General features: G+C 43.0%; 1 protein-coding gene across 1 annotated transcript in view; it reads right to left on the bottom strand.

Moving 5' to 3' along the window:
* The window catches only part of CCDC170 (coiled-coil domain containing 170), a 116,337-nt gene that overhangs the window by 70,586 nt on the left and 29,020 nt on the right, over positions 1 to 16,731 (bottom strand). Inside the window, exons 3-4 of the mRNA XM_058664079.1 lie at positions 14,763 to 15,019; positions 3,043 to 3,187 (exon numbers count right to left, since the gene is read on the bottom strand). Coding sequence (XP_058520062.1) covers positions 3,043 to 3,187; positions 14,763 to 15,019 — 402 coding nt within the window. The remainder of the gene's footprint in view (positions 1 to 3,042; positions 3,188 to 14,762; positions 15,020 to 16,731) is intronic.

Raw genomic sequence — 16,731 nt, forward strand, 5'->3', positions numbered from 1 at the left:
ATTATCACTTCAAAGGCAACCTGGAAATTGCTGCTGGGTGCAAACTCAGCAGCCAGATCCAAATGATTGACAAGGTGGCCTTAAGGCAGATGATGGAAGGTTATCCTAAAGCCTCCAGGTCTCTGGCAGCTGACCACTCAGGCAGGTGACGTCCCACAGAACTCCCAACAGACAACACACCAAGCAAAGCATCCAGCACAAACACTTATGCCTGCAGCACTCCAGGAGCCATCTGGCACCCGTGGTTGGTTGGTTGGTTGGTTGGTTGGTTGGTTGGTTGGCTGGCTGAAGGGTTTTTTTGTTTGTTTGCTTGTTTGTTTATTAAGATTTATTTATTTCAAAGAAAAAGAGAGAGAGAAAGAATGCCCCAAACAGCTAGGGCTTAGGCCGAGTTAGTTAGAAGTCAAGAATTCCATCCCAGTCCCACATGGGAGTGACAGGCCATCATCGGTTGCCTTTCCACATGCATTAGCAGGGAGCTGAGTCAGAAATCTAGTAACTGGCACTTGAATTGGAATTCCAATACAGGATGTGAGTGTCAAGGTTGGCTTAACCCACTGCACCCAGGACTACTACTTTTCAAAATTCTCCCTTGTATTAATATGAGCACAGAAATATTCTGAATAATATGTTCAACAGTGGTTACACTGCAGAGCGAGGGGAAGGGAGCATGGCTACGATGAACAGGCCTTTTTGCTCTCTATGTTGTTCACAAGAATTTACTGGGAACTTTCACACAAGATTCATAAGGACAGAAAACAAAAGCAAGCAGCCTCCTTAACCTCAGCCACTGGCCAGCCCTACACGCCAGAGACAGTGACATACGTTTAACGTCACTCAGCACACCCAGCTCAGCACGGCCTCCTCTTCCAGATTCTTGCCCTCACAGTTACATGCCTCTTCTCTAAGCTCCTGCAAAATGTCCCCCAAGACTCACTCCTTGGCCAGTTACCCTAAGTCAGTCTCCTACTGTCACACCCCCTGAGTGTGGACTTTCGTACTTCCATTACATCCTTCACTACTGAGATAACATTAGACACTTATTTATTCATTCACGGTCTTTATGATGATCAAAGCTATACAGAAACATAGACTTAGTCTGAAGCACTCACTGTGCTTTGGTGGATAAATGAATAGCAAAGGAATGTTGCTGCTGCACCAAAGATCTTTGGGAGTAAGGGTACAGCTGTCTACAAGACCATGAACAAGTGAAGGCATGGTTTTGAAATTCTTGTTCCACCTCTCAGGCAAACATCCATGAGGCTGCAGCCTCCGCTAAGCAACAGATTTCCTGTTTGTTTTACAAATAGCCACCTGCTCTGGTGGGTGGGGAGCTGAACTTCCAGAGTCCAGCTGTCAGTTGTGACTTCCAAGTTCCATCATCATTCAGAGATGGTGAGGCCAAGAGATCAGGAGATAGTCACCCCAGAGAAGACATTCTGTCACAGCTCCTGAGTGCAGGGGACGTGCTGTGCTACCAGGGCCACCCAGGGCAGCACCAGCGCCAATCAGCAGGCTTCAGATGGGCTCCTTTGGGTTATTTTAATGGTTCTATAGAGTTGCAGCTATTCACAGCTTTCTGGCATTTAGCCCTGGGAGGATTAACAGGGAGAAAGATAGCTCAGGAGTGCAGAGGCCAGAGAGAAAGTGCAGGGTGTAAACTGAGTTTTGTTTGCACAGCAGCAGCGCTTCCAGGCGACTCATTTGCCATCTCTGAGCATTGGCTGACCTTGGGAGGGCTGTCTCTCCCTGTTCAGTCAGTCCCTGGATATCCAAACATTAGAAATACAGGAAGCTGAAGGGCAGGAGTGATACAGGACAAACACCCAGATTAGCCTGTAGCAGACATCTTTGAAAGAGCAAGGGGTGCCATGCAAGAAGGAGCCTCTGAATTCCCTTTTCTTTTCCCTGCTGCTTGCCTTGAAATTCAACCCCTTAAACTGCTTGTGGTGTGTGGACTTCCACAGCATTGGTCATGTGTTAGCCACAGTCAGAGAGGAGGGAAGGCATTGTGTACCCAGCACCCATGAGGGCACAGAGCAGTCTATACCCATGAATGAAGTGGACTACTTCCTGCAGCTTCCAGAGAGCATCATGGAACCTTACAGGTACAAAACTGAGAGGCAACCTTTAACAACAACTGTCTGATGGGGCCAGCATTTTGACATAGCTGGTAAAGTTGCCACCTACAATGCTGGCATCACACATGGATACTGGTTCTAGTCCCGGATGCTCCACTGCTGATCCAGCACCCTGCTTAAGTGCCTGAGAAAGTAGAAGATGATGTCCCAAGTAATTGGTCCCCTGCACCCAAGTGGGAGAACTGAAAGAAAGTCCTGACTTCAGGCTGCTGGCTTCAGATCGGCTCAGTTCCAACCATTGTGACCATTTAGGGAGTGAATCAGCAGACGGAAGATCTTTCTCTCTGTTTCTCCTTCTCTTTATGAATCTGCCTTTCAAATATAAATAAATAAATAAACAAATAAGGGCTACATGCAAATCTTTCAGGAGGCAACGATACCCGAGCTCAAAAATACTTCCAGAGATGGAAGTATCCACCACATGGATTCTCCAGGTGACATCACAGCTCTCTATCCCAATGGCACTCTCCCATTTAGGTAGGATGTTTACAATTTGGTTTTCATGTAGAATTTAAGGAGTAAATTAAATTAAAACTCACCTTGACCTTACACTCAGTAAGAATACCCCAAAACAACACTCAGCTGATTTTGTCTGTGTCTATGTTTGTAAGAACAAAAATAAATTCCTTAAAAAACATCATAGAAATGAATGATTTGTTATATCAGACAACTCAAATATATCTTAGACAAAATAATGAATCCCTTTTGGAGAGCAATTTATACCAACAAATGTTAGAAAGGATCTTGGAATGGAGGCCCAGAGGGGTGACGTGGCTTATGCTAGGTCACACTGTGACACATGTGGCCTCCTGTCCTGCAACCCTGCTACCCCCTGTCACGGCTGCAACACTTCCTGCCATGTCACCTCTCAGAATGACCACTTGTTAACATGCACAAACACCTTCACAATGACTTCCTCATCCGATGTCTTTTCTTCCTTCTTGTCTGGATCCAAGCAGTCATGCAGCTGGGTGAGAAATTCCTGATGTTTCCTGCAGCTCTCTGAGATCTGGGCCTTATTCTCTTCGTTTTCCTTCAAACACTTTCTATCAGGCAAATAACAATAAGGGAGGGTTTAACATAGCAGAAAGTAACCTTGGGAAAATCAAACCAGAGTTCAAGCTGTCTAGGGGAAATCACTAATGTGTGTGAGTCCAAGCACAGCACAGCCTCCCAGGCCACACTCAAGCCTGTAAAGGACAGAGAGGCTTAGAAGCTGTTTCCGGGCAGCTGCACTTTGCAGAAGTGTGTAAAATCCCCTGGTACCCATTCCCAACAACAGGAAGGGAGATGTACTCTTTGCCTCCTATAATTCACCGTTAGGATATCCAGAGTAGAGGCTTCTAGTATGCACACAGGTGCCTTCCCTAAGTCGTCATGGTTCACTTGGCCTTGGGTCTTCACTGGGCCTTTGGAGAAGGACAGTGCTGCTCCCTAGCTTTCAGGGAGCTTGCTTGGCTTTGTTACACATGAGCCATAAGGGACCTCAATCAGGGACAGGCATTACCACCACAAAGAACCACATCAGGAGCAGGACTTCCCACTTCTGCAAAACAGGGGTGCTCAATCATGCGTACTGATCATTGTTAGCTTTCACACAGCCAGAATCTTTGAAGAGTATCAGAGTATCAGAATTGCCAAAGAAAATTAGGAGACTGATGGTCTGTTATGAATACTTTCAGATCTCAGAAAACTTTGTTAAAATAATGTGGTCTTTTTCTAATGCTTTATATGCTAAAAAACTGAGGTGATAAAAAAATACTACATTTTAAAGGACAATTAGAGAATCATGTCAGTAATTTAGTAACATTTTTTCAATATACTAGATAATAAGCATGATTATTGCTTTACTGTTTCACTGTGCTGAGTGTGTATCGCAAATCTTTTCTCTCTATTCAAAATCAACAAAGCACGTAATTGCATATACTCAAAAGCATATAATATTTCTATTTAGAAAAACTGTACCACAATAAAAGACTAACAACATTCTCTGAGTTTTTATTTTTAGCATATGGAAAGTAATATTTGTTGAGTCTTTTGGACCCAGGCGAGGCACAGTTTATGCCAGGACTGTAACTGATTTACGCATTAAGTTCCCATACATTAATCTCAAGATCTCAAGCTTAGGTCTCCATTCCAAAGGCTCCTGCACTGCATCCACATCTGTTCACATTTCTCTTGAATCAACAAAGTTCCAGGAATCTACTCTTAGTATGTAATCACATGAATGTGAAAATAGGAACACATATGGATACTCATTACAATTTGCAACATATATATATATATATAATTCTTTTTAAATACTTTTTGTATTTAATTGAAAGGCAGAGTTAGAGAACAGAATCGCTGTGGCTGCAGGGATGACACAAGCAAGAAAGACACTGCTATGGATCAAACGTTTGTGCCCAACCCATCAAAATTCACATATTTCGGGAATCAAGATGGCGGAATAGGGGAAGGACACGTTTAAACAGACGGAAAAACATTTAACCAGGATGAAGCAGAGAGGACATATTTCAGGAATTAGGAAAGGATAGAACAACAGCAGAGGGGTACCTGGAGACTGACAGACACAGGAAAGCAGACAACACAACGGTGTGGTGTTGCAGTGACTGATACTCCAGTGGCATTCAGCTAACGGTGATCTGAACTCCAGCAGCAGCCGGAACTCCACCAGCAACCAGGTGGTAAGAGACTTTCACTGGGAGCTTGGGAGGGGAACCCAGACAAAGAACTGTCTGTCCTGCTGGTCTGTTTGATTTGACCAGAAGCAGAAACAGAGCAGTAGATCCCAGATGGGCAGTGCAAAAACAGGGTGGATTTCACAGCCCAGTCAGCCCCATTAAACTGAATTGGGTGCCATTTTGCGTAAGGAGGCAAAGGCAAGGGAAAGGACTGAGCATATGCTGAGCTGGGAGTGAACTCATTTCTGACTCGGTGAACTGCAGCAACATGGCATTCTACAGGTTCCACCCAAGACAGGTCTGGGTAGCCCTCAGACCTGATGGCCAGCAGATCAAGAACTGAAGTAGTGGTACGTCAGGTGTCATTTTGCACACTGCGGCAATAGCTTTGGGACTGTAGGGAACAACAGTGAACTGCGCAAGTGCTGAGCTCATGAGAACTCAATGAGTTCCATGGATTGCACTAGTCCCACAGGAAAAAAAATACCAACTGTGGCATCGTGCAAGTCTAAATAGGTCCATGTGGCACCCAGACCTAACGTCCAACAGGGTCTGACAAGATTAGCACCACCAACAACCTAATTATATAGGACACCTGGTGTCTCTCTAATCCTGGGACCTGCTCCAACCGGAAGTGGGAGAAAGGTTGCAGAGGCAATGGTGCAGCCTAAGCACAGTATCACAGGAGGTGGAGAGTGGTGAGCCAGGAGCTGGGGCTGTGGAGACCACGGTGGAAATCTGACATAAGAACCCAGACCTGGAACTCACTGGAGGGTGTGGCACAAGTGGCTGCAAGCAAAAAGTTGTGTACCAACTGCAGTAAGTAAAATTGCATTGTAGACCTGTGGGTGACAGAGCTTAGAAACCTGCCCCAAGGAGAAGACTCTACCAACCAGAAGTACAATGATCAAGAGCAAAAGAAGAGACAAAGGCACATGAATACTACCCAAAACTCCCCTGCAAAAGGAGCAAAACCCTATGCCAACCTCAGAGTTAACTGAGGAAGACATCACAAAAATGAGGGACACAGAATCCACAAGACTAATTTTAAAGCTTCTGATAAAAAATAAGAAGCTCATGCAAGAATTCAAAGAATTTGGGCCCAGGAGCGTGGCCTAGCGGCTAAAGTTCTTGCCTTGCACGTGCTGGGATCCCATGTGGGCACCAGTTCTAATCCCGGCGACCCCGCTTCCCATCCAGCTCCCTGTTTGTGGCCTGGGAGGGCAGTTGAGGATGGCCCAGAGTACTGGGACCCTGCACCCGCGTGGGAAACACAGAAAGAGGTCCCTGGTTCCTGGTTCCTGGCTTTGGAGCAGCACAGTACCGGCCATTTGCGGTCACTTGGGGGGTGAATCATCGGATGGAAGATGGTCCTCTCTGTATATCTGACTTTGTAATAAAAATAAATAAATCTTAAAAAAAAGAGTTCAAAGAATTTAAGGAAGCAATAAAGCAAATCAAGGCTGGTATATCAGAAATTAAGAACACAGTAGAGCACATTAAAAGTACAGTGGAGAGTCTCCAAAATAGAATGAAGCAAGCAGAAGAAAGAATCTCAGAATTGGAAGATATTTCCTGTCATCAGGGGGACGCAAACAAAAAGCTGGAAGCAGAGCTGGATCAGGCTAAAAAAAAGTATTCAAGAATTGAAAGAAACTATTAAGAGGCCAAACATAAGAGTTATGGGAGTCCCAGAAGGTGCAGAAACAGAAGCTGAGTTTGCAAATGTATTTAAAAAAATAATAAAGGAAAATTTCCCTAATCTGGAGAAAGAATTGGGAAACAACATCCAGGAGGGGCACGGAACTCACAACAGGCTTGATCAAAAGCGATCTTCACCAAGACACATGATAATCAAGCTCTCTTCAATTGAAAATAAAGAAAAGATCCTTAAATGTGCACGTGAAAAAAATCAATTGACATATAAAGGAATGCCAATTAAAGTCACAGGAGGTCTCTCAAGGGAAATTCTACAGGCAAGAAGAGAATGGAGTGACATATTCCAGATTCTAAAAGAAAAAAATTGTTGGCCTAGGATAACATATCCAGCAAAGCTTTGCTTTGTCTTTGAAAAAGAAATAAAATTCTTCCACAGTAAAGTTAAAAGGATTTGCCTCTTCCAAACCTGCCCTACAAATAATACTTCAAAATGTTCTCTTGACAGAGAAGAGGAATAGCACCCACCAAAACCAAAGGCAAGTGGGAAGAATATCCCAGTAAAATGACAACAGAAGACTAAACCAATGAACAACCCATTCCTAACATGACAGGACCAAAGTACCACCCACACATATTAAACCCTGAATGTAAATGGCTTAAATTCAATCAAACGTCATAGATCAGTAGACCGGATTAAAAAACAAAACCCATCTATTTATTGTCTACAAGAGACACACTTCACCAACAAAGATCAGCAGAAACTGTATAGCATGGGTGTTGTTGTTTTCAGTTCTGTAGTTTCATCTCTTCAAAACACTTTCTTCTGATTAAATCATTCAATGACTTGTAGATCATGCAATGCCATCATTTTCTTCAAGAAGGTTCTTGATTTTCATTTCTTCAGCTACACGTTAGTCATTTAATAGCATGTGATTTAACTTCTTGATGTAGTTAAATTCTTTTTTCTCCCTGATGTTGATTTTGTTTGGGGGCTCTTCATTTAAGGGGATGTATAGTAGCTGTGTAATGGAGACGATCATATCTAGTAACATGTCATTTAACTTCATGGCATTGCAAATTTCTTTCTTTCTATTGTTGATTTTGTATTATGACTTTACATTTAAGGGGATGTACAGTAGCTGTGAAATGGAGACTAACATCCAGATGTGAGGATACAATGTAGTATGCATTTCTACTTCCAGACAAAGATGGACTTACAATGAAACTGCTTACTATATCTTGACAATAGGATTCTGAACTCTCTGCCATTGTCCATGCCCTCAATGATGGACATATGAGTGTGTATGAAGAACTATATGTTAGTAATGATATAGATGAACTAGGTGGGGGGGAGGAATTGGGGAGGGGATAAGGGAATATGGAACTGTATCATAAAATGATAATAATAATAATAAAATGTAAAAAACTTTTCACATATATTGAAGGCTTAATCTCCCACATGATGGGGACTCTGGGAGATGTGTGGGTTGTGAGAGCAGTCCTTGTGAAGATTACTGTACTCAGAGGAGGAACAAGAGAGATAATCTCACTCCACCACACAAGGAGGCAGCAAGATAGCGGCTGCCTGGAAACCTGGAAATGGGCCCTCCCAGGAATCAAAACTGGCCAGCAAACTAATCGTGAGTTTCCCAGATTCCAGAACTAAGGACAATGAATCTAATTTGCTCCAAGTCACGCCATTGGTGTTGGTGTTTTTTTAAAGATTCATTTATTTTTCATTTGAAAGACAGAATTACAGAGAGAAGGAGAGACAGAGAGATAGAGATCTTTCATTTGCTGGTTCACTCCCTATTGCTGTAACAGCCACAGCTGGACTGCTCTGAAGCTGGAAGCCAAGAGCTTCTTCCGTGTGGCCACCCAGCAGCAACACTAAAATGACGAGGCATACTCTGGAGGGTCTGGGAAAAGCCGGAACTGCAACCGGACTCTTCACTGCCAAAAGCTGCAGTGTTTCAAATGGCAAACAAACATATGAAAAAATGCTCAAGTTCCTTGGCAATAAGGGAAATCCAAATGAAGACAACAATGAGGTACCACCTAACTCCAGTAAGGATGGCACACATACATAATACCACCAACACTTGCTGGCGAGGCTGTGGGGAAAAGGGAACCCTTCTCCACTGCTGGTGGGACTGCAGACTTGTACAGCCTCTATGGGAATCAGTTTGGTGAATACTCAAACAACTGAAAATCAGCATACCATATGATCCAGCAATAGCACTCCTAGGAATATATCCAGAACATCTCCTACACAAGAAACCAACATGCACGCCTATGTTCATAGCTGCACTATCTACAATAGCAAAAACCTGGAAGCAGCCAAAATGCCCATCAATAGAAGACTGGATAAGAAAGCTATGGTTCATCTACTCTGTGGAATACTACTCAGCTATTAAAAAAAACGAAATGCAGTTCTTTGTGGACAAATGGGCCCGACTGGAATCCATCATGCTAAGAGAAATGAACCAATCCCAAAAGGTTAAATACCACATGTTTGCCTTAATCTGAGATGAAAAGATGACAACTTGAAAGATAGTACCTGTATATTGTAATATTAGTGCAATCTCTAACAACCTGTATCCAATGCAATAAGATAACGCGATATAATCTATAAACCAACAATTAATGTCAGAATACTTAAGATCTACATCAAAAAACTGTAAAACCTACTATACCCTCAATACGCTATGTTAACCGGTAATGGGGAGGGAGTGCAGGGAAATCTTTCAAGACCATAAAAAGAGTGAGAGAAAAAAAAAAGTACAATATAGCTTATCAAGGTCAAATCTGGTAATTCATAGACAACAGACTCAAAGCGGCACTAAACAACAATAAAACTACTATACCAATGCATGAGGGGGGAATCGGGTGCGATCCTGACAACCTCTTAACAGGAGGTCATGTGCGTGGAGTAGGGGGGCACTCTAGAGTGGAGCAGGTGGTAAGGAGGAAGCTTGGATCCCAACCACGAAGACTCCCAGATCTTCAACACAAACTACTAATACGAGCAACAAGGACTATACCCCAACTGCCAAGGAGGCCACAGGGAATTGGATGCCCTCGGAGGCTGAGTACTCTGAGGTCACCCACCCCCAACCGGAGCTTCCGCAGGGGATGGAAGAGGTCCAAACACCACCGCACAGAAACCAACGTCATCGGAAAGACAACCAGAAGCCCTGAGCGGTCAGCAGACACAGAAGAACAATTAATGTCCTTCGGGACCAGGGAGGAGAGCTTTCTCTGGTCCGAGCCTGGCTCCACCTCTGGACCCCCGCCCTCCCTCACAGTGACCATCGGATCGCTTCGAAAACCCCTCACAGCAAACAAACAATCATACAAACTAAAAAAAAAAAAAACAAAAAAAACCCTAAAATAAATAGACAAACAACAGAAAGTAGAGCTTGAAATCTGACAGGAAAGAGCTGGCATGGATTGGCTCATGCCTTGCTGGGTCAGACACAAAGATTAGTCACTCCTCACCATGGTGTTGAGGATTTTCCTGCACACCCCCCCCAAAAAAAAAAATGTTCTGCACATTAAATGTCGACAAATATCTTGTTAGAGTTACAAGCCAGTCTAGATTATCCCAAAATCGGCCAAGATCAACAAAATTATACTTCAACACAACAAATGGCTAAATACTAAAATGAAATAGACATGAGACAGCTGAATGGTACCCTATAGCCTTTTCAAGGTATATAGCAGCCGGTCCGGTCCTGTATATAAACTAAAATTGAGATGTCAATGAGCTAATCATAGGTTGTGGTTAGGACTTGTTTTTTGTTATTTTGTTCTTTTTGTTGTTGTTGTTGTTGTTGTTGTTGCTGCTGTTGTTGTTGTTTTTTAACATACTGGTTACTCAAAACTATGTCAATTCCATAATATTGCAAATTGCTGTTGATGTTATATTGGGACTCTTTTTTTTTTTTTTTTTTTATTTTTTATTGTGGTTATTTTTTTTTAATTATTTATTATTTAACTTCAGTAATTACATTGTATTATGTGACACAGTTACACAGATACTTGGGTTCTCCCCACCCCTCCCCAAACCCTCCCACCATGGTGGATTCCTCCACCTTGTTGCATAACCACAGCTCAAGTTCAGTTGAGATTTCCCCATTGCAAGCGTATACCAAACATACAGTCCAGCATCTTATTGTCCAGTCAAGTTCAACGGCTTCTTAGGTATACCCTCTCTGGTCTGATGACAGAGCCAGCAGAGTATCATCCCAGTCAATTGAAAGCTCCAACATACCATCAGCAAAAATTTACATCATTATGGAATTAATTGACATAGTAATGAGTAACCAATATGTTAAAAGTAAATGCGAGTTCCCAGCCACCTTCTGTGACCACCTCACCTATACTTCAATTTTAGTTTATACACAACATATAACATTCAAAACATAACATGTTATACATAACATCATATCATCTTAAATTAAGGCAAACATGTGGTATTTAACCTTTTGGGATTGGCTCATTTCCCTTAGCATTATTGTTTCCAGTTTGGCCCATTTGGCCACAAAGAACTGCATTTTGTTTTTTTTAATAGCTGAGTAGTATTCCATGGAGTAGATGAACCATAGCTTTCTTATCCAATCCTCTGTTGATGGGCATTTTGGTTGTTTCCATGTTTTTGCAATTACTGATTGTGCTGCTATGAACATAGGAGTGCATGTTGGTTTCTCATAGAACAAGTGTTCTGGATATATTCCTAGGAGTGCTATTGCTGGATCATACGGTATGTTGAATTTGAGTTGTTTGAATATTCTCCATACTGATTTCCATAGAGGCTGTACCAGCCTGCAGCCCCACCAGCAGTGGAGTAGGGTTCCCTTTTCCCCACAACCTCGCCAACAAGTGTCGTTGGTGCTATTATTCATGTGGGCCAGTCTTACTGGCGTTAGGTGGTACCTCATTGATGTTTTAATTTGGATTTCCCTTATTGCCAGGGAACTTGAGCATTTTTTCATATGTTTATTTGCCATTTGGGTTTGTTCCTTTGTGAAGTGTTTGCCCATTTCCCGTGCCCATTTCTTGAGTGGCTTGTTTGTTTTGACATTTTGGTTGTTTTGTAGCTCTTTGTATACTCTTAATTGACTGTGATGATATTATACCAGCTCTGACTTCGGACCAGAAATGGTCTCCCCAAGAAACTGTTCAACCCATCCGGACAATAAGTAGCTGGACTCCATGCTTAATATATGTTTGCAAGGAAAGAATCTTGATTGAATTTGAACTGTAATGCTGCATCAAGGTGGAGGAATCCACCAGGGGGGAGGGGAGAGGGAGGGGGATTCCCAAAGCCTATGAAACTGTCACATAATGCTAAATATTAATTAAAAATAAATAAATAAATAAAAAATAAAAAAAAAAGCTGCTGTGTTTAAACCCTTCTTTCCGCTGCCCCTGTCCCCATTGCACTTAGCTTTCCTCTGCCGCTTCTCCAGCCCTCTCTCCACTTTCCCTGTCCGTCTTCCCCTGCCCTATTTTTCTCATTCCGGCCCTCGTTCTCCTCCCCTTCTTTCTTGTCGTAGTAGTCGTCGTCGTCATCCATCCATCCATCTGTCCGTCCATCCCCGCCTAGCTTTTACCGGCTACTTTTATATCATTCTCCACCAATCACTTCTCCCCGTGGGTCCACTTGGCACTACGTGATAGGCCAGTAATCACATCGAGGGCATTAGCCTATCCCTGTGGCTTCCTGTTTACCTGCTGGTGAGACCAATTCCACCTCCTGGCCCTGGGCCAGCTGCCATCTTGCAACGGCCCCTACCAATCCCAGGAGCGGCTTTAGCACCCTGCTCCCCACACTTCCAGATCTTCCACATGGATGCAGGGGCCTAAGCACTTGAGCCATCCTCTGCTGCTTTCCCACATACATTGGCAGGAATCTAGATAAGTATAGCAGCTGGGACCCAAACCGGCACCTATATGAGATGCCAGCACCACAGGCAGAGGCTTAGCCTGATACTAGCACCAGCCCCCAGTTACTATGTTTGTGAAGAAAAGCACAAACCAAGACAAAAAAAAAAAAGATACCAGGAGCAGGGGTCTGTTGATATGAGTAGCAGAGGTGCTGCTGTAACATACACAGGAGTTTCTAATCACTCAAGAAGAAATGGAATTAAAAGATAACACAACTCTTTCTAAAATGTTTGAAGCCCCCTTATACCTATTGCAATAAAACAGGTGAGAAGAGCTAGTGATTTAGACAAAATTAGAAGAAATAACTGTGACAATGGGAAGCAGTTAAAATTCAGAATTATTTTGAAGAAAAATTTGATGGGATTTGCAGAGGGAGAGATCAAGGGTTCTGAATTGATTGACGAAAAAATGGAATTATATCTAAGTGAGAGAAGGTATACAGATTTTTGTAGCAGCACCAGTTTTAGACATGTTAAGTTTGAAACTCATTGTATGTCCACATAGAGATGTCCAAATAGGCTATATGACAACGTTGCCTTGATGTCTCGAACGAGGCTCAGGACAGCCACACTGATGTGGGGGGTCCTCAGCGTTTAGATTGCATGGAAGGCCATGAGACTGAATGACAGCACCATGGAAGAGGATTTAGAATGAAAAAACAAAAGTTTTGAGAACCTAGCCCTGAAGCACTCCAACAGTTGAAGTTAAGAAACTGAAGAAGAGCAAAGGAGAATAGCTCAAAGAGTATGTTAAGGGCACAGGTAGTGTCCTGGAGGCCCGGAGAAGAAAGTGGCTCAGGAAGAGGTCTCAACCATAACTGATGCAGCTCACAGGGCAGATCACCTAACTTGCACTGTGTGCCCACTGATGAAGATCATGAGTGGTTTCCTGGAATCCAGAGAGAAGAACTAGAGACAGCAAGTGCAAAAATGCTCAGGCGTGTTGGTATATCTGGAGAGCGAATCAGCGGATGAAAGACTTCTTTCTCTGTTGCTCCTTCTCTCTGTAATCCTGCCTTTCAAATAAATCTTTTCAAAATGTATATTTTAGAAGCACCTAGTTCCAAGTTTTATCTCAGTAAATAGCATTCATCAGAACTAAGTATGAACTAGCAGCACAATCAGTAATTGCAAAAACATGGAAACAACCAAAATGCCCATCAGCAGAGGATTGGATAACAAAGCTATGGTTCATCTACTCCATGGAATACTACTCAGCTATTAAAAAAAACAAAATGCAGTTCTTTATGGCCAAATGGGCCAAACTGGAAACCATAATGCTAAGGGAAATGAGCCAATCCCAAAAGGTTAATACCACATGTTCGCCTTAATTTAAGATGATACGATGTTATGTATAACATGTTATGTTATGTATGTTATATGTTGTGTATAAACTAAAATTGAAATGTCAATGAGGTGGTCACAGAAGGTGGTTAAGAACTCGCATTTACTTTTAACATATTGGTTACTCATTACTATATCAATTAATTCCATAATGATGTAAATTTTTGCTGATGGTATGTTGGAGCTTTTAATTGATCGGATGATACTCTGCTGGCTCTGTCTTCAGACCAGAGAGGGTATACCTAAGAAGCCGTTGAACTTGACTGGACAATAGGATGCTGGACTCTATGTTTGGTATATGCTTGCAATGGGGGAGTCTCAACTGAACCTGAACTGTGGTTATGCAACAAGGTGGAGGAATCCACCATGGTGGGAGGGTTTGGGGAGGGGTGGGGAGAATCCCAGTACCTATGAAACTGTGTCACATAATACAATGTAATTAACGAATTAAAAATAATTTAAAAAAAAGAACTAAGTATGAACACAAAGATACACAAAGAGGCAAGTTAGAAGTAAGTTTAGGGTGATGGAAGTGCCACTGATGTGGTCACTGCACATGACCTACTCATACTGAAATGTCACACTGTATTCTCTATAGGCACAATTATCATATGCAAACTCTGAAAAATAAGTGTAGAAAACCTAGGTTTGCATGAACTGGTAATAAAATCTCACAGGAAGTTTTGGTAGCACTTTAGAATGCTCTGGCTTCTAGATTAATTCTAGAACTTGCTCCTGAATACATACCTCCTTCTGTGTACTTGCCTGCCACTTAAAATGACTCTTCCCAACTCATTACAAAACTTTGTATCCCTAAGCTACATCTACTTAGCACAGTTCTGTGTGTTGTGAAATGAATGACTATGGCATTGTAATTAACTTGGTGACAAATAGTAGAAGAGGGAGATAAAGAGGAAGGAGACTTGATCCCTTATGCTTATAGATCTGTATCATGGGGGGGAGCTATACTGCCATATGCTTACCGGAACTTCTCATCGAGTTGCACAGCTGTTTTCCTGAGTTCCTGGTTCTCCTTCGCTGCAGCCTGAGCCATGATTTCTGCTTTAGTTTTAGACATGGCAAGTGCAACAGATTCTTCCTCCAGCTCCTGCGTTCTGTCTCTCAAAGAAGTGAGGAGGGATGTTTTTCTGGCATTGTTTTCCTTATAGCTCTCCATTTCGGCTTTGAGCTCTTGAAAGCAAACTTCTTTAGCAAGCATCTTGGAGCGGAGATCCCGGAGCTAACAGGCAATGAAGGGAAAACAGGAAAATGATGCAGTACCTTTAAAGTCTCAAAAGCACAATTTAAAATTTCATTGCTTACTTCATGACTTAATCCAACAGTATTTTCTTTTTCATATTTGTGCCTGTATGAACAAGTGGGGAATTATGCTGAATAATACACTTCATACATTTAATGTTCATTTTTATTTCATTTTCACCTACTTAAAAAGCAGAGAAACACTGACATATCTTTCATTCACTGCTTCGTTTCACAAGTATATTCCAACAACAGGAGCTAGGACCAGCCCACAGCCAGGAGCAAGGAGCTTCACACAGGTGTCCCCCGTGGGAGGCAGGAGCCCGCACTTGAACCATCCCCTGCTGCCCACCAGGATGCATGAGCAGGGAGCTGGATCCAAAGCAGAGGAGCTGCGACCTTTCAAAGTGGGATGTTACTCAGCAGCTTAGCCCATTGTATCACAATGTGTGCCCTAGTGCGCATACTCAATCTGAACATGAAAACCAGTTAAGCAATGGGAGGTTGATTCAGTCTCACTCCAGAGATATTTATTGGGAATATTACAAGAAGCAATGAAATATTTTTACAGTGGCCACTCATGTTCTAAATCTGTTTTGTTGCTGATCAACAAGGAACCTACAAATACTACTTGTGAGTCATGGCCACAACTGTTTCCTAAGTAAATCCACACAACTCAGGGCAACGTTAAGCTTCTTCCATTGACCTTCTGGACCATAATTTTGATGACAAAGAAAAAAAAACGCATGTTTACACTTCTGAGTAAGAAATGGGGGAAAAAAGGAAAAATACTTGCAGAATTTACACATTTTAACTGTTATGAATTCTGTGGCATCAGAATGCTGAACAATACAAAAGGGTTCTTCAAAACATTGATGAAAAGTGCATCAAAAGGTTAATTTAGTGGCATGTCTTTGGCCTGAATTAAACACCAGTTAAAATGCCCATGTCCTTGCAGTGGGAGGGACCTAAGGGGAGTTCAACCAAAGGGCTTCGGTGGAGGGGGGAGCATCCAGCAGCATGCCGGCTGCTCAGGGTACCTGAGCCAGGTCGAACTCAATACTTGGGTCCCTGGTCACAACCACCACTGCCAAGCGGTGAGCTAGTCCTGGGTTTTGGGTGGCCAGTGTGCCAAGTGGCACTGGGCTGTGTGTGCTGGCTGCCCGGCGGCAGGCTCTAGAGACTTTGGGATATGTAATTGCTGCCTAGGGACATCCATGGATAAGCCCACTGTGCGTGTAGGTGAGGAATGAATCCTGTGTGACCCCCAGCATCGTGGCTACTGTACTTGCAGGTAAGTGAGGGGAATATGAGACCTGGTGGTTTGGAGGGGAGAGTCCAGAAGATCTGTATGGGTCAGACTGATTCACCAGCCCACATGGAAGTCCTGAGATGGGCTGTTAGCACCGAACATTGCTGACTAGATCCCAGTACCTGACTGAGTGTCAGAATAGGGGATGGGTTACATCTATTAGGCAGGGTATGACACTAACCAGCATGTGAGACAATCATTTGCGGGGGTAGATTCTGCAGAACATAAGTGGGCCCAACCCTGTGGAAATAACCCAATCCTGCTAGTTAGCTTAAGAGTTGGGGTGGTGGTTGGCTGAGTAGCTAGGAGTGACCATGGAACCTGCTGACACTCACAGGTGCAGGGGCTGGAAACAGGCTGGGCATGTCCAGGCTGAAACC

This window comes from Ochotona princeps, chromosome 1 (assembly GCF_030435755.1).
Source record: "Ochotona princeps isolate mOchPri1 chromosome 1, mOchPri1.hap1, whole genome shotgun sequence".
Taxonomy (NCBI): domain Eukaryota; kingdom Metazoa; phylum Chordata; class Mammalia; order Lagomorpha; family Ochotonidae; genus Ochotona; species Ochotona princeps.